Raw genomic sequence first — 18580 nt, 5'->3', positions numbered from 1 at the left:
TTTCTTTCTTTAATGAGGAATCGTCCCCTACCTCACAAGGATCTTAAAATTTACAGGTTATTTGTACATCCATGCTTGCACTGTACAATATTTTCTTTCTTATGCAACATAATTACAACCTTTAAGGAAAGTCACAATTAAAATGAAACAAATCAGCCCTCTTTATAAAGCTGGCGTCCGATCAACATCCGGCGTATTTCACAGGTTCCTGCACCTATTTCATATAGTTTTGAATCTCGTAGAAGTCTTCCAGTGGGGTACTCATTGATATAGCCATTACCTCCAAGACATTGAATAGCCTGAATACATCAGTACACGAGCAGTTCATAGAGTTAATATTGCAACAAGAGCAAAATGTCTCACCACCTAGACAGTTTTTAGTTTATTGCAAGTAGTACAATGCATAGATGCAGTTTCTTGTTTACAAAAATGGTCAACATGTTCGCTTGACAAAATTCTGCCTTGTTTGAGGGAAGTATGAACAAGAGACGGTCATAGTAGTTGTCTTCTTACCTAGAATATAATGCCACTATGTAGTAGGAATTTTGAAAGGCAATCATATTTGAAAGGTGGGAGCATTTATGCAAGGCTTGGCCTATAGGCATTTTATATCTCACAATTGCAGAAATATACTAGCTGTATAGTCTTCCACCCTGGCTATTGGTTACTTTCCAGGATGCTCTAGGCTGTGAGCTGAGAACCTAAGAAGCAAGTTTGCTCACCACATCCGGATACCGTCATGCACTTAGCGACAGATTTTTATGCCTCCCTTCTGTAGACCCTGACACACAGGCCAGAGATGTGGCTAGAGATGCGGTTTGAGTGTTTACCTGTGTTGGTTACACCAGCGACGATATGCTCACTTGATGCACGATATACCAACACAGAATTCAGGACTGCTCTCTCTGCCCTTCATAAGGGAAAGTGCCTTGGTTCAGATGGTCTTACTCCATCTTTTTTTATAGCCTTTTGGGATATGATAGGTGATCATATTACTTCAACCCTGCAGGGCATTTGGGACTCGGGTGAGATGCCTGACTCACTCACCGAGGGACTTATACACCTTATCCCGAAAGGTGGCAATAGGAATTTTGTATCCCATTGGAGACCCATCACTCTTTTGGCCACTCTATACAAAATTCTTGGCAAGGCGATTAGCATCAGATTGCAGCCCCTTCTTCCAAACCTCATCCATGATACTCAAATAGGCTTTGTGCATGGCAAGAGCATATTTGATAACATCTTTTCCTTTTGGGAAGCCTCAGAGTGGACTATGCAAACAAGGTAGAGGCTGGCAATTCTACTCTTGGACTTTGAGAAAGCCTATGACAGAGTAGATTGGGGTTTTCTTGAGGGCACTCTTCTACGATTCGGATTTTCAGATGCATGGATTAGAGGGGTGGCCTCCCTTTACAGATCAGCCCACAGCTAGGTGTTGATTGGAGGGGTAAGGGTTGGCAGGTTTTAGATTTCCAGATCAGTCCGTCAGGGATGCCCTTTAGCCCCCTTCCTTTTTCTTTGTGTGGCTGAAGCTATGAGTATCTTTCTTAGATCTCAGGCTAGTTTATATGGGCTGAGATTGCCCTTGAGACAGGAGCATGAGCTTCTGGACTGTGAGTTGGCTGATGACACTGCCATCTTTATTGAGGCATCCTCCCAATCACTAGATGCTTTCCGGACAGCCTTAGGTACCTTTTGCTCAGCTGCAGGAGCACACATTAACTGGCATAAATCCTTTGGCTTTTGGATCAGCGATGAGGCTGGGGAGTTCACATTGGCTTCTCCTGGATTCAGAGGGGTGTTCTTGTCAAATATTTGGGATGCCAGGTAGGGTTGGGCATCTCTCCAGCACAGCAGTTTACCCCAGTACTGGAGAGTATAAGGAAAAAGCTTCTCTTCTAGAGCTCAACCAAACTTGACCTTTCATCTAGAGTTGTGGTAGTGAATTAGGTTCTCTTGGCCACCGCCTGGTTTGTGTGTTCATGCCGGTGCCGGTCTAGAGAGTGCATCACTCAACTCATTAGACCAATCAGAATTTTTTTATGGAGTGGACTCGATGGCACGGCAGATGTTGCAGCGAGGGTGGCCTGGGAGACCATTATTCTCCCTACATGTGAAGGGGGCCTTAATATCATTGACCCGGACCTGCAATGCAGGGCATTGCAGCTTTGTAAGGTGGTGGTGAGGGATCTCATGCCTAGGCATGAACCTTGGAAGGGACTTCTTTTTTGGATGCATTCAGGCTTACACACCTACCTTGGGAGATGATTGGGTGGACAGCCCTCGCTGGATTTTTACTTCCGTCCCTCTCAGATCTCCTGAATCTCCTCTCATGGCTGCCATCATGAAAGCTTGGGGCAGCTTCAGGAACACACTTCGCAGGATTCCACCCTCTACCCTCGAAGAGATTGATAGGCAGCTGGTCATTTGGAATGGCAGTATTCTTGATGAGCATGGCAGACCACTGGGCACTTCGCATTACATGCAGTGGTCTAGATGGGAGAGGGGCCCCGTCTTCGCAGTAGGCACTTGGAGAGCATTTATCAAGCTACCTGAGGATCAGAGACTACAGTCTGTGAGTCACCTCAGAGGGGTAGCACGCAGGATTCAACAGATAGATGCAGCCATTCCGGTGGACTAAACAATTGATATGCCTATTACTTCTACCACTTGGATGGGAGCTTTCTCGAGAACAGTAGTTCCTCTTCAGGTCATCGCTCTTCGAGGTGTTGGGGAGGATGCACTTGTCTTTGACGTTGGGGATGGGGGTATACTTTCTAGATCCACGGATGATATTCTCCTAGAGGTTGCCTTTCAGCCTGTCAGGATTGCTGGCTTTGTGGATCATGGAGCGGGCTTGCAGTGGTATTTAGACCCCAACCCTCTACTCTTGGCCCTGGGATCCTGGAGATTGTGGTTATATGGAGGTGCACCTATCAGGTGCTTACAGTGGGACCCAAGAGAGTGGGAGTGGATAGATCATGGGCACCGAGAGAGGGGAATTCCCTTCTTTCGTTTCACGGTTGGTAATGCCAGGAGATTTCAGTTGAGCAGTAGGGGTTGGATTCCCTCCATAGCCCCCCATTGGGAGAGCTTCTTCATCACCGTAGATTTGCGTAGGAACTTCTGGAGGAGGCTCTCGAAATCCCTCAGAAATAGAAAGATCACTCTTTTCTTTTGGCTTTCTATTCATGGAGGGATTGCAGTGAACCTGTGGAGATCACGATTTGGGGCTGACCCTACTTGCTCTCGTCGTCATTCTGCAGAGGAGTCAGTGCGACATTGCCTTTGGGACTGCAGTCAAGCGAGGACTGTTTGGAAAGGGGTTGCTCGGATACTCAACATTTTTCATACCTCCCCTTTCTTCATGACTTGGGGCTCGCTCGCCTAGTTATCCCTTACTGGGTCCCAAATGTTTTATGAGGGTGAGCCTTCTTCTTGGGCACTCTCGGTCCGCAGGCAGGTGATAGAGACCTGTGCTCTTTAGGATGTACCATTTACTCCCTTCAGAGCTTCTCATGCTTCAGTGGACACTTCCTAGGAGATTCTAGCTAGCATTTCCTCTTGGCACATCTGGAGAGCTAGATATACAGAGGCCCTTGATGGCACCCAAATACAACCTTCACAGGTGTTCACGGGTATTTGGACTGACACGGTTCATACTTTGATAGCCATTTGGGCTAGCATGCAGGGCCTTTCATGAGCAGCCTCTTCTAGGAGGACTGTATTCCTACGAGTTTGGAGGGGTTCTCCCTTTTTCTCGGAGGGTTCTACAGGATTGAGATGGCACTATCAGCCCCAATCCTTTCTTCTTGGCTTTTGAGCTTTTCATGCATTGCATGGTGTATCCCGTATGGAGCTTGCTCTAACAGTTTTCTTTAATACTTAATAAAAGTCTCTTTTTGCAAAAAAAAAAAAAAAAAAGCTTTTTGCACTTGTTTTTTGTCCTTTGGGGAAAGGGAGATATGGATGGATGTTATCAAGGGTGCTGCTATGTGAGCCTCCCTAACTGAACCAAAGGTCGTCCCTTGGATCACGAACCTCTTTGTCAAACAAGAACCACTGCTTGCTAGCAACCAGCCCCCTTGTTATCAATTTGTGCTAATGCATGTATCCAATTGTTGATGTCACTTTGTGTATCACCTTCCATTAGCTTGAGCTCTTTCATTGATAGAAGGGATGTGTGGGGATGTGTGGCTGGTGGCTATTGTGGAGGAGGTGTCATCAATGTTCTTAGGTACAGTGGTTTGATTTCTTTTGTTATTCCAAGAATTATCTTCACCACCGTATCTCAATTCTAGATGGTGATCTCATCTATGCCTGATCATGGAGTATTGATACTTCTCTTAGCCATGGCCTTCCCAATGGTATTTGGTATGAGAAGCTCCAAATGGTAAATTGTATGGCAAACTTGACTCCCACAATTTTTGTTCATACATTATCTACAATCTTGGTGTATCCCTTTTTGATTGGTCAAGCATGCCATATCTCTATCGTTTCTCAATTTTTCTAATCGAAGGTTCTTTTCTTTAGAAAAATTTCTTTAAAACTTAAGCTGTATATTTGTTATTTAACTCAAAGAATATAGGGTATTCATGAGCACACCACCTTTAAGGATAGCTATGCAGGCCTTTCAAACATTTTATAATCTACAGCCTTATGTGATATTGTTGTCGGCCTTAGATCAATAAGGAAAAAATAGTAAAGCTAGACTTGAATAAATATGAGAGACTCCATATTGGTAGTGAGAGTCTCTATGGAAGTTAATACCAATTCACCCAGGACCTACCTTGGCACGAGAAGTGGTTCCTCATGCAGCTAAGATAAATGACTTCAGTTCCAGTAGGAAAAATCTTCGTGAGTCGTATAGATCTTTCTCCAACTATTAAAACTATTATTTTGTTACATGAATCTCCTTAGTACTTTTATTCCTGTATTTACAGAAGTAGGAACTAGTACTTAAGTTTTGAAATAGATGCAATTCAGCTATATACTAGGACTATACAACCAATTGATATCTCTATCCATGATCTTGTAAATACTTGCACCTTTCCCCAAGACAGAGCGCAGGGTGTAGGCAGAGTTTCTCCCCACCCATGACAAGGCTATATGGGCAACCTAGTATGCCAAAATCTGATAATAGCTACAGAACTCCCAAATGATATTCTCAATGGGAAGGGAGGCTCTTTGAGGGGTAGTAGGGTTATTGGAGTGATCTCCTCAATAGGGTCATAGAGGCATTTAGGTTGGTAAGATGGAGAAAGACCCATAGCCTCATCTTGGAAAGCGTGCTCCATCTATGATAGTCATGCTACCCACCTCCTTACATAGAACAGTGAGGAGGTATCAAGGACAACAGTCTGATGCTTCATGAAAAAGCCAGGGTTTAATTCCCGTTCTCAGTAAATTTGACAAGTGCACCCAATCAAAAAACATGGACACAGATGTAGGGGTGAATAATATAACTCCATTAGGTGCCCTGCAGTGAGTGGAGAGGTGAATGAATACCTGTGTAACATGTGCCAAAGCCACGCAAGACAAACTAGTGGAATGGTGCCATGTGGCACCCAATCCTGAATTCATGGTGGATGTATGTGGTGTATGCCACCTCATGTAGCCCTTACAGTTGCTACTGATATATAGTTGTTGGTGTGTAGTCAAGGCCTAATGTTTAACCTACCACTCTAGGAACCATCTAATAATCCTAACCTTCTATAAGGGCGACTTGATGAGCTAATACCCTAGTTAATCACTCACATTTCCAACACACAGGGGATGTGAAAGGCCTAATGGAAGAAGCCTATTGAAGGCTACCAAAACCTCTTTCTAGAAATGCCCTTGTCACATTTATGTCATGAGCATCCTTGTCTGCATTTTATTTGAAGCGCACAGTCCCTATATTGACAGCTTGCATCTACTTCAAGAGGACCTACTCAAGGTCTAGAAATGTTAACATGCATCTTGGCAAAACCCTGGGGTTTTTCTTAAACTGGGACTTTTTGACAAGATTTAGATTTCCTCGCTCTCTACTCTGTCTAGGATGCTATTTCTTGTACAGACAGATGATGAGCTAATACTCTAGTTAATCACTCACATTTCCAACACACAGGGGATGTGAAAGGCCTAATGGAAGAAGCCTATTGAAGGCTACCAAAACCTCTTTCTAGAAATGCCCTTGTCACATTTATGTCATGAGCATCCTTGTCTGCATTTTATTTGAAGCGCACAGTCCCTATATTGACAGCTTGCATCTACTTCAAGAGGACCTACTCAAGGTCTAGAAATGTTAACATGCATCTTGGCAAAACCCTAGGGTTTTTCTTAAACTGGGACCTTTTGACAAGATTTAGATTTCCTCGCTCTCTACTCTGTCTAGGATGCTATTTCTTGTACAGACAGATGCTATTTCTTGTACAGATCTTCATCTTTGCAAATGTTGAGAAAATGTATGTTGTCTTTCTAATTTCTACTATATTTAAAGTTGAGCCCAGCAAGAGTGCAATAACTAGATGATAACTTGCGAGGACATTTAAGATAATATGTCACAAACAAATTATGTGAAACCAAGAATTGAGGTAGGATGACTCAAAACTTCTAAAGATCCTTAAGTTGAAGACATAGCTCCAAATCCTTGTCAGAAGTTAACCCTTCCATACCATAGCTACGTCCATAATTGGTGTAGATGTTAAGACAAACAGGCTGATCTTAATGACTATCCAGTTTCTGGATATAAGTTGACTTGATGAAAATGTAGTTAAGCAAATAAGATAAACCTCCACCTTGCGAATGCCAATGAGAACTATGAGTCTCGCACAGACTCTGAAAGCAGTGCCATTTATGTCAATTTTAAGACCCTATGCTGGCCCTGATCTAATTTCAGCTCTGAAAACAGTACAAACTATGTTATATAATGAGATCCTATACTAAAATAGGAAGATACCTGTAGAGCGACTTTTGTTGCATTCTCAGAAGCAAAAAGTATAACAGCTGCACAATCCTGCACATTCATGTGAGAATGCAGAACATTCACTCTCAGATTATAATTACAAATATGTCAAAAGTTTACAATGGATACTGTATACACAAAAAATCTTGAGTTCTGCGAACACAAATCAGCAAGTTTTCAACAGAAGGCATATTAGCAGGAAATACAAACCCATTCAATGACACCTTACCTCTTAGCTTGTATCACTCTGCAACTATAGACAAGTGCAGTGCAGCCAGTCGAAAAAAACAAAATATGATGTCCCAATGTCAAGGGAGCTTGCTAGCACAAATCCGAGGACCTAGCTAGTCATCCAGGTCATCGACAAGCCATACTCTACCTTACAAATATCAATAGGTTATTAATTGATAGTGTATCCCTTCGAAGCAATTCATAAAAGTAGAATTATCTTGCACGCACATTGGCATTGGATGCTCTGAATTGAAAGCACTAATGACATGTTTTGTGACCTTTATTGATGCCTAGATATAAGTGGTCTGCAAGTACTCAGCCAGGAAGGGGGGGCAAAGGGAGAGAGAGAGCTCTCTTGATGTCCATAGAAGGCCAAAAAGATCTATGAGACCTTAGAGCCCCCCCCCCCCCCCCCCCCCAACAACACGAAAAGGAAATTGAGTTGAAGCGATGGTGTGGCATTCCTCACCTAAGATAACCTACGCAACCAAATATCCAACCTATCAACAACGGCACATACCTTTTCCATTGAACTTTAACAAAACCAGGATCCAAAGGTCACCATACCACATTGCTTTTAGGCCAATCTCGCCTAAGTCAACAAGCAAACATGGCCTCTCTTTGAGTCAACAACCCATATATAAGGGGAATTCTAAAGTCTTGACTATTTCCGTAGCCTCTCTAAAGCAAGCCAATGAAAGATCTTGTGGTGAGTCTCCTACACTCTTGCAAACCTCCTAGCATAGCTTGTAATCAGATCTCTCCTACACTCTTGCAAACCTCCTAGCATAGCTTGTAATTAGCTTTCTAAATCCTACCATAATATGGCTCGCATTACATCAGTTTAAGACTGAGAGGCTTAGATTTGAATTCCTTTATAAGTGCTTTCCCTTCTATAAAAACAGCCCATTTCCCCTCCTCCTTGGCTTCCTTTACTTTGGTGAGTTCTGTGGCTCTTTGTTTAACCTGGTTTGAAGTGAGTTTTTCTGATATTCAATCCTTCAGTTTGCCTTAGAATCTTTATATTTGCTGCTTTGTTCTCACAAATGATTTGAGCATATCACCCTTTTGATAGACCCCACTTACGTCATCAATGCCCACTCAACATTGGGCATTTTCTCGGATGCATCAACTTTACGAGCAAAAACCTATGAGCGTGTTTTTCAAGAGATTTAAAAAATTGTATTTCTTTAGGAAACATGGTTTTTACACTTTATTGTCACAAGAACTAGATCCCTTTATCATAAAAGTATATAGACTAGTCATTCATTCATTTTTACACAACATAAATTTTCTTATTTATACACATCCTACACAATATAAATTTTCTTATTTATAGACATCCCTTTGTACCCTTGTTATTATTACCTTAAAAAAGTGTTAAAAAATAATTCCTTTAAGAAACATCCCTCATATTCACTCTCAATGTAATAATAGATCTGTGTGTCGACCCTCTGTCTGAGCTGTCGGGTCACTGGCTCCGGGTCACGATCATGTCGAGGCCTCGTCTCGTAGGGGTCCATGTGATCTAGCTGAAAGAACTCCGTGATAGAGCTCTGAGAGGGATCAGCCGAGGAAGAAGTCTACTCCTGTCTCAGTGCTCGAAGTATCCTCTCACGGTGTCTAAGTGCCTCATGAATGAAATCTGCCAAACACTGCTGGTCGGGGTAGGAGAGGAAACATGCCAAAATCCCATAACTATCCCTGAAGAAGCAGTGGAAACGCCCTCGGATCTCTTAGTACACGGGACACCTGAAGATGAAATGCTCCTCTGTCTCAACCTCCTGCATGTCACACAGTGTGCATATGCGCCTCTCCCTAGGTAGTCGCTCTACTCTGCCGCTCTCACTGCGAAGTCTATGTAAAGAGACCCGGAACCTGCCCAAGAGAGATCCTCAGCGAGTGGGGTAGGTGAATCTGCCTGTATCCTAGTGGGTCAATGAAACCCTCCGCTGTGATATGTAAGAAATGATCTCTATAGAAGCTAAGCTTCACTGGGAGTTCACTCGGTTCCAACCAGGTCCGAAATATGTGTAGCTATAGTATATCCTCATGGATAACCTGGTTGACCTCGTGTGATAAGAGGGGAGAAAACGGAGCATCCATGCTGTACTGGAAGGGAGGTAGTCTATCCATGTGGAGCCCCAATTGCTCAAACCATCTCTCTGTACGTGCATAGCAGCACCTCTGGTCTCCTCCTGCTGCAAGTGCCATAGAAGAGGATAGAGCTATCCATGGTAGCCTGCTACGTCCCGAGGTATAATCCCCATATTCCTTAACTCAGTACAGATATGTGAGGACTTGAAATGCAGCATCTAGCTGTAAAGGGAGTGACCCAAACTCAGCCTGAATGATCTGGTGAGGAACGGCGGATGACTTACCATGAATCATCCGTGATAACATGAGAACCTGTAGCCGCTCCACATGGGCCCACTCTGTATCCGATAAGTCTGGCCCCTAACAAGGGATGCCGTACATCCCCGCTGGGCGAGCCAAGGAGTCAAAAAGCAACCCCTTGGTGCGTGGATCCTGAAAGTGTGCACGGAAGCACTGCCTCTCTAGTCTGGCCAATGAAGCATACCCTCTACTCAAGCGTGCCTGCATCGCGGGTCTCATAGTGAAGCTGGGTCCGGAGAAGATAACCCCAAGATAAGTGTATGATGAAACTATCTCAACAGATGACCCCGCAAACGTGAACTGCTCCTAATGCATGATGGCTCGAGATGTATTGAAGATCATGACCTTGGTTTTATCCAAGTTTACCTTCAAATCATGAGACTCACAAAAGGACTGTAGTGCGTCTAGGTGTCTCTGAAGCCCCTCTGCTGAGGAAGACAAGAGAGCCACGTCATCTGCATAGAGCAAAATTTGGATCAATGTACCCGCAAGAGAGCAACCTACACCCCCCTGTGTTTGCATCACTGTCTCAAGCTCGTCAATGTAGAGGCCAAACAAGGTAGGCGACAAAGGACACCCTTGTTTGACCCCGATGGTGCTCATGATCTCGTCTGTCCACCCGGATCCTGCCCGAACTCTGCCAGAAACTCTCTCGTAAAGTGCCATGACAGCCCAAATGATCTCGTGGTCATAGCCCAAGTCCTGTAGGTGCCGTATGAGGCGGGCTCTCCGAATGCCTTGCCGAAATCCACAAAGCAACAATAAACCCTCTGCTTCCATGACCTTGCCTCCTCGATGATACATTTGAGTGTGAGGATGTGGTCCATGGTTCCATGATCACGCCGGAATCCGGCCTGTCCTGTTGCTCTAAGTCCTCGACACTCTGCAAGTCTGCTAACCTCGGAGTCAAGTACTGTACAACGACCATAGAGCCCAATAGTGGCGCCATGAGAAAAATTGATCATATTCTGGCATTAGAGCAAGCCTGCCAAATAACCGAGACTGCTTGCCAAAAGAAACCGTGGGAAAGCGAGCTCGTATTCCCGTCATCAATTTGAGAAGAAAGTCAAAGCCACAAGACAGGTCCAAAAGTGGTGTAAGACTGTCTCACACAGATGAGAGTAAGGCAAGCCTGAGAAGCAATATGCCTACCAGGCAAGAAAGGTCCCACTGATAAAGCCCCCACCAAACAACGCCAAAGGAAGATGCATTGCTTGAGAGGGAGCTTACTGCTCTAGGTGCGACGAAGAGAATATTTCCACCAAGAAAACGACTTATTCAAATTTTGATGCCATAATGATTTCCCTGATCCTTGATCCAAGGCTGTGGAAGCAATAAGTGATAGGCCTTTGTGTTAGATAGATCCGCGTATGAAAAAGGAGAATAACCTGGAAGTTGAGGATCAAACCTCCAATTCAGCATTGGAAGATCGAAAAACTCGCAAGGGACGGGCTGAAAAGTTTGCAATAAAGTAGTAATAGTGCACCAAATAGGTCTATGATGCAACCCCAAACAATATTGTCGTCTGGTCTGTGAAAAAGGAAGGGCGAAAAAAAAACTGCTGCTGCTCCCCGCTCCTCTTGCTCCCCTCTCCTCGCTCCTTGCTGCTCCCCCGCTCACTGTTGCTCCCCCGCTCCCTGCTGTTCCTCCTATTCCCCTCCTCGCTGCCCCCTCCCTGCTGCTGCTGCTTCTCTCCCTGCTCCCTGCTGCCTCTCTCCCTGTCTGCTGCTTGCCCCCTCCCTTCCCTCCTCGCTGCCCCTCCTACCTGCCCTTTCCCCCGCACTGCCCCCTCCCCCGCACTGCCCTCTCCCACGCACTCCCCCCTCCCCCGCGCTGCAGCCTCCCCCCCCTGCGCTGCAGCCTCTTCTCCCCGCTGCTTGCCCCCTCCCTTCCCTCCTCGCTGCCCCTCCTTCCCCTGCGCTGCAGCCTCCTCCCTCTGCGCTGCTGCTCCCCCCCCTCCCCCGCGCTGCAGCCTCCCCCCCCTGCGCTGCAGCCCCTTCCCCCTGCGCTGCCCCCTCCCCTGCGCTGCAGCCTCCTCCCCCTGCGCTGCTGCTCCCCCCCGCACCCGCTGCTGCTCTCCCCCAGCTGCAGCCTGCTGCTCCCCCCCCCCGCTCCTGCTGCTGCTTTCCCCCCCCGCTCCTGCCCCTCTCCTCTACTCCTCTTCTCCCCCTCTCCTCCACTCCTCCTCTCCCCTATCTTCCCCTCCTCTTCCCTCCTTCCTTCTTCTTCACCCTATCCTTCTTCTGGATTACCCCTATAGGGGTCTCCTGGGGTTCACGAAAGTGGACGGAGTTTTAATTTTTGTGTTTGAATCGGCCAACACACCTCGATTGACGAATGGGTTCCCATTCAGTCAATCCGTCTCCGCTTACACCGGCCGCGAGAACCGTCACTTTCTCAAAAGACGAGCTACAGCAGTTGCAAAAGGATTTCAAACATGAGTGTTCCACGACTCTCTTCGCACGCATTCATGGCTCACACCCCTCCAGGTTACAAGCTAGAGATTGGATGCTGTCGGCGCTTCCACAGGACCTCGCCCCCCACCTCAAGGATGTTCGTTTGTTGGGACAGGGTTTCTTTCAGGTGTGCCTAGATTCCCCGGACGTCACGAGAGACCTGCTACAGGCCGGGTTTCTGCTTCTAGGCTACAAGAGGATCTTTTTGTTTCCTTTCCAACTGGGATTTGACCCAGTTGAAGAGGACAAGCAGGGAGTCTCTGTTTTCATCAGGTTCCCTGGTCTTCCCTCAGTTTATCACCGGCTTCTTTCAGTTATTGGCGAGAGGTTTGGCATGGTGGCAGAGATCCCCCCTCTCCCTGGCGAGCCCTCCTCGGCTGCTGAGGCGGTCAGGATGGACGGGGTTCCCAGGGTTAGGGTCATTGTCCAAGACCCCAATATTTCAGATGACCACATCATGCTACAGCGACCCGATGGGTCTTTCTTCCGCCAGAGATTTGAGGTTGCAGGTCGGCAGGACCAGTGCAGGATTTGCAGATCCTCGGGGCATTTCGCCAGAGATTGCCCAAAGAAGAAAAAGAGGCCCTCAAAGCAACCAGCTCGTACTAGCCTACGACAGAGAGCTGGAGCAGGACATACCGCTCCACAGACACGACCTCAGAAACGGGCTCCCCCTCTGCTAGGGCTACTCGAGTCCCTTCGGCACCCCGAGCCACCTCTGGCCCACGATGGGCTCCGGTCGCGGCTAGGCCCTCTACTCTAGTTCACTCCTCCACCTCTTCGGAGGCTACCCCCTTGGAGCCTCAGGAGGAGACTACTGTTCAGAAGCCTTGTTTGTCTCCACCATTGGATCAGGCTGTACCTTCCTCAGCAGTGCAGGTTGTTGGCACCTCGTCTGCTCCACCTTTTGATCAGGATCCAGTACAGATGCCTCCCTCTTTGGACAGAGGGAAGAGGGTTTTACATTCTCTTCCTGCTTCGGTAGGAATCCTTCGTACCCCCTCCCCAGGACTGGCTCAGCGGAACTCTTTTTTCGCTTTGCAGGATCTCTCTAGCCTCCCAGATGGTGATTTTGTACCCTCTACTTTTGGAGAGCCAGTTATCCGCTTCCCTTTTGAGAGATCCTTCTCTCTCTCACCTGTGGACTTTCCTCCCCTCGGACCTCGTGTGTATGGCAGGAGGTCTGCTCCGGAAGGGGCTTTTGCTTCCGCCACCAGGTCGGGTAAGGTATTCCAACCCACTTCCTCCCGCCGATGAGGATAGCCAGTTGGAATATACAGGGATTGGGCGGCATCCCTCATCGCCGTCGCAGACAGCTGATCAGGAATCAGCTCCATCCAGGTGTTTCAGGTGGTTCCCTAGACATTCTTTTTCTTCAGGAACACAAATTGGATATCAGATATTGCTCCAAGTTAGGTAAGCTGCTCTCAGGCCGAACTTTTTGGCTTCCTGCCTTGGGAACCAGAGGAGGTACATGCATTTCAGTTTCAGACTCTGTTCTCCCTCTGGTCATTGGACACGGTACCATAACCCCCTCCAGGGCCCAGTGGGTTTTACTTCTGATTGATGGACGTAAGGTTGCTTTCCTCAACCTTTATGCTCCGAACAATAGAGGGGACCGTGTTTTGTTTTGGAAAGAGTTGCTCTCGTGGGCTGACATTGCGGATTCATGGATTATTGGAGGTGACTTCAACATGGTTGAGGCACCTTCGGATAAGATAGGGGGCAGAGAAGGTGGTATCCACTCCCTTGAGAGAGCAGCCTGGGATGCCTTCTTGTTCAGGTTTAGTGGCAGAGATGTTTGGTCAGATGATGCATTTCTTGTTCAGTCTCAGTCACTTTTGTTTTCATGGTCGAACCATAGGGTGCAGATGCCTATCCATGCTCGGATTGATAGATTCTATGTGGGTGATTGGGCTCTTGATAGAGGGGGAACAGTTTGCATTGCGCCTGGTGTTTCCACTTCAGACCATTTTCCGGTAATTTTGTCCATTTCAGAGCCTCATCTGAGAGGACGGTCTCACAGTATCAGGATCCCAGATGCATTATACACGGATGAGACTCGCACAGAGGCAGTGTTGGAGATCTGGGTTTCTCATATGTAGGGGGGGGTGGCCGGTCCTTCACATGTGGCCACAGCACTTGACAGTATCAACAACTTCTATCACTCGGTTGCTAGTGCTCGGCGAGGTGAGGTACTCAGGCGAGAGATCGGTATCCGCCGGCAGTTGGCAGCCCTTTAGAGGAAGGAGCAGAAACGACCTTCAGATGCCTGGATACAGGAGCGCCTTGCTGCGGCAAGGGTTCACTTGCAGACCTTGCTGGATCAGAGAGTAGAGTATGCCTTCCATGCACGGGAGTCTTTTTGGATACAGATGGGAGGGAGAGTCAATAAACACTTTTTCTCTACACTTGGCCCCAGACATAGTAGAGAGAGTGTCAGGCAGCTTATTGACTCCGACGGTGTTTTGCAGTCCCATCCGGTCTCCCGTCATGCATTTAGCGACAGATTTTTATACCTCCCTTCTTTCCGCAGATCCGAACTCACAGGCCAGAGAGGTGGCTAGAGATGAAGTTTGGCAGAGTTTACCTGTGTTGGTCACTCCAGAGATGTTATGCTCACTTGATGCACGCTTTACCAACACAGAATTCAAGACTGCTCTTTCTGCCCTTCATAAGGGCAAGTGCCCTGGTTCCGATGGTCTTACCCCCTCTTTTTTTATAGCCTTCTGGGATATGATAGGTGATCATATTACTTCAGCCCTGCAGGGCATTTGGGACTCGGGCGAGATGCCTGACTCACTGACCGAGGGACTCATTCACCTTATCCCGAAAGGTGACAACAGGAATTTTGTATCCCATTGGAGACCCATCACTCTTTTGGGCACTCTTTACAAAATCCTTGCCAAGGCGATCAGCATTCGACTACAGCCTCTTCTTCCAGATCTCATCCATGATACTCAGACAGGCTTTGTGCATGGCAGGAGCATTTTTTATAATATCTTTTCCTTTTGGGAAGCCACAGAGTGGGCTATGCAGAGTGGACAAAGGCTAGCAGTCTTACTCTTGGATTTCGAGAAAGCCTATGACACAGTAGATTGGGGTTTTCTTGAGAGGGCACTCTTCTACGGTTTGGATTTTCAGATGCCTGGATCAGAGGGGTGGCCTCCCTTTACAGATCAGCCCACAGCCAGGTTTTGATTGGAGGGGTAAGGGGTGATAGGTTTCAGATTTCCAGATCAGTTCGTCAGGGATGCCCTTTAGCCCCCTTCCTCTTTCTTTTTGTGGCAGAAGCTATGAGTATCTTCCTTAGATCTCAGGCTGAGCTTTTTGGGCTGAGACTTCCCTTGAGACAGGAGCAGGAGCTTTTTCACTGTGAGTTGGCTGATGACACTGCTATTTTTATTCAGGCCTCCTTGCAGTCACTTGATTCTTTCCGAACAGCCTTGGATATTTTTTGCTCAGCTGCAAGGGCACTCATTAACTGGCATAAATCCTTTGGCTTTTGGATCAGTGATGAGGACACTCCAGGCTGGGGAATTGACATTGGTTTTTCCTGGATTCAGAGGGGTGTTCCTATCAGGTATTTGGGATGCCAGGTAGGATTGGACATCTCTCCAGCACAGCAGTTTGCCCCAGTACTAGAAAGTATAAGGAAAAAGCTCCTTTTCTGGAGCTCTGCCAAACTCGACCTTGCATCTAGAGTTGTGGTAGTGAACCAGGTTCTCTTGGCCACCTCCTGGTTCGTGTGTTCTTGCTGGCGCCGGTCTAGGGATTGCATCACTCAACTCATCAGACCAGTCAGGAATTTTTTATGGAGTGGACTTGATGGCACAGCAAATGTTGCAGCAAGGGTGGCCTGGGAGACTATTATTCTCCCTACTTGTGAAGGGGGCCTTAATGTCATTGACCTGGACTTGCAGTGTAGGGCATTGCTTTGTAAGGTGGTGGTGAGGGGACTCATGCCTGGGCAGGAACCTTGGAAAGATTTCTTTTTTGGACGCATTCAGGCTTGCACACCAACCTTGGGAGATGATTGGGTGGACAGCCCTTGATGGATTTTCACATCAGCCCCTCTCAGATCTCCTGCCTCTCCTCTCATGACTTCCATCCTGAAAGCTTGGGGGAGCTTCAGGAACACTCTTCGAAGGATTCCACCTTCTACCCTCGAAGAGATTGATAGGCAGCCGATCATTTGGAATGATAGTATTCATGATGAGCATGCCAGACCACTGGGCACTTCCCATTACATGCAGTGGCCTAAATGGGAAAGAGGCCCCGCCTACACAGTAGGCACTTGGAAATCTTTTATCAGGCTACCTGTGGATCAGAGACTGCAGTCCGTGAGTCACCTCAGAGGGGTAGCACGCAGGATTCAACAGATAGATGCAGCCATCCCGGTGGAATGGGCAGTTGAGCTGCCTATTACTTCCACCACTTGGATGGGGGCTTTTTCGAGGACATCGGTTCCTTTACAGGTGATCGCTCTCCGAGGTCTCGGGGAAGACACACTGGTCTTTGATGTTGGGGATGGAGGTTTACTTTCTACATCCACGGGTGGCATTCTTCTTGAGGTTGCCTTTCAGCCTGTCAGGATTGCTGGTTTGCAGTGGTACTTAGACCCCGACCCTCTGCTCTTGGCCTTGGGATCCTGGAGGTTGTGGTTATATGGAGGTGCACCTATCAGGTGCTTGCAGTGGGACCCAGGAGAGTGGGAATGGATAGATCATGGGCACCGAGAGAGGGGGATTCACTTCTTTCGTTTCACGGTTTGTAATGCCAGGAGGTTTCAGCTGAGCAGTAGGGGTTGGATTCCCTCCAGAGCCCCCCATTGGGAAAGCTTCTTCATCACCGCAGACTTGCGTAGAAATTTCTGGAGGAGGCTCTGGAAATCCCTCAGAAATAGAAAGATCACTCTTTTCTTTTGGATTTCTATTCATGAAGGGATTGCAGTGAACCTATGGAGATCACGATTTGGGGCTGATCCCACTTGTCCTCGATGCCATTCTGCAGAGGAGTCAGTGCGACATTGCCTTTGGGACTGCAGTCAGGCGAGGACTGTTTGGAAAGGGGTTGCTCGGATACTCAGCATCTTTCACACTTCCCCTTTCTTCATGACTTGGGGCTCGGTCGCTTGGTTATCTCTTACCGGGCCCCAGGTGTTTTATGAGAGTGAGCCTTCTTCTTGGGCACTCTCGGTCCGCCGGCAGGTGATAGAGCCCTGCTCTCTACAGGATGTACCATTTACTCCCTTCAGAGCTTCTCATGTTTCAGTGGACACCTCTTGGGAGATTTTGGCTAGCATTTCCTCTTGGCACATTTGGAGAGCCAGATGTACTGAGGCCTCGGATGGCACCCAGATACACCCATTACAGGTGTTCACGGGTATTTGGTCTGACACGGTTCACACTTTGATAGCCATATGGGCTAGCATGCAGGGCCCTTCACGAGAAGCCTCTTCTAGAAGGACTATGTTTCTTCGAGTTTGGAAAGGTTCTCCCTTTTTCTCGGAGGTTTCTACCGGATTGAGATGGCACTATCAGCCTCAATCCTTTCTTTTTGGCTCTTGAGCTTTTCGTGCATCGCATGATATATCCCGTATGGAGCTTGCTCTAACGGTTTTTCTTTAATACTTAATAGAAGTCTCTTTTTGCAAAAAAAAAAACAGGGAAGGGCGTAACCTTGATCATCTACAACATCAGCAACTATAGAAATCCCCAACCGATGCAGAAAATACGCCTTTTGAGGTTGCGAATGAGCTGAAGGATATGGAAAGAGACTACTCCAGTGAAGGCTCTGCGATTGAAGGGTATTGCCTTCTACGATTGAAGGGTATTGGCAAGATTTGGAGGTCAATGAGACAAGTGTAAATAATCCAGAAGCTGCTATTAATCATGAATCAAAGCGAGAACAGAAAGGACAGCTAGGAATACGATCACGGAAGTGTCCAAAGATCACATCCGAAATAGCTGGAATCCAATGGCTGAAAGCCTCTATATGGAGAGAGGAGACGAAACAAGAGTATAAGGGTCCATGGTTGTCTCTGCTCCAAAAAGTGGTCAAAAGTGTAGCCTTACGGGCAAGTAAATCAGTGTGAAGATCCAGAATGTTCACATGTAACCTGGGTGAAAAAACATATTTGCATTTGAGAAGGCGAAGTGCCTTATGATCATGCCAAAGCCATTCCATAACCTTCGTGATGAAATTTTGAATATCTCAAGAAGATTAGGGAATAAGCGGCAAATAAAACTGCACATAAGCTATGACTATAGACTGCACGATTTGAAGACGAGCATGCAGTCGCCAAGTTGATAACTTCCAATAATCTAATTTGTGAAATAGCTTATGTAACACCCAAATTCTCTCTTGTGGTAGAGAAATATGCCACCCAATAGGGTAGCCCAAATGACGCACCACTTGATCCGCAGAGAGCACAGGCCCAAGCCATGGGATACTTTGCCAATCACACTCTTAGAGAGGCAAAAGCTTTGATTTTTAGGCCAGCTGCAAGGCCAAACAAATGAAGCGCACACATAATGTGCCTGACATC

The 18580-nt window shown here is 47.0% G+C and overlaps 1 protein-coding gene across 2 annotated transcripts in view; it reads right to left on the bottom strand.

The window, feature by feature from the left end:
* Positions 1-18580, bottom strand: part of IVD (isovaleryl-CoA-dehydrogenase) — a 146757-nt gene continuing 128177 nt past the window's right edge. For both annotated transcript variants that reach the window (XM_087381271.1, XM_087381270.1), the window contains exons 15-16: positions 6941-6997; positions 1-299 (exon numbers count right to left, since the gene is read on the bottom strand). In XM_087381271.1, coding sequence (XP_087237397.1) covers positions 153-299; positions 6941-6997 — 204 coding nt within the window. In that variant the 3' untranslated portion in view covers positions 1-152. The remainder of the gene's footprint in view (positions 300-6940; positions 6998-18580) is intronic.

The sequence above is a fragment of the Dipteris shenzhenensis genome, chromosome 11 (assembly GCF_047967505.1).
Source record: "Dipteris shenzhenensis isolate YYH24624 ecotype China chromosome 11, Dip_SZ_1.0, whole genome shotgun sequence".
Taxonomy (NCBI): domain Eukaryota; kingdom Viridiplantae; phylum Streptophyta; class Polypodiopsida; order Gleicheniales; family Dipteridaceae; genus Dipteris; species Dipteris shenzhenensis.
Note: the sequence above shows the minus strand (reverse complement) of the source record. Positions and strands in the feature narration are given on the sequence as shown.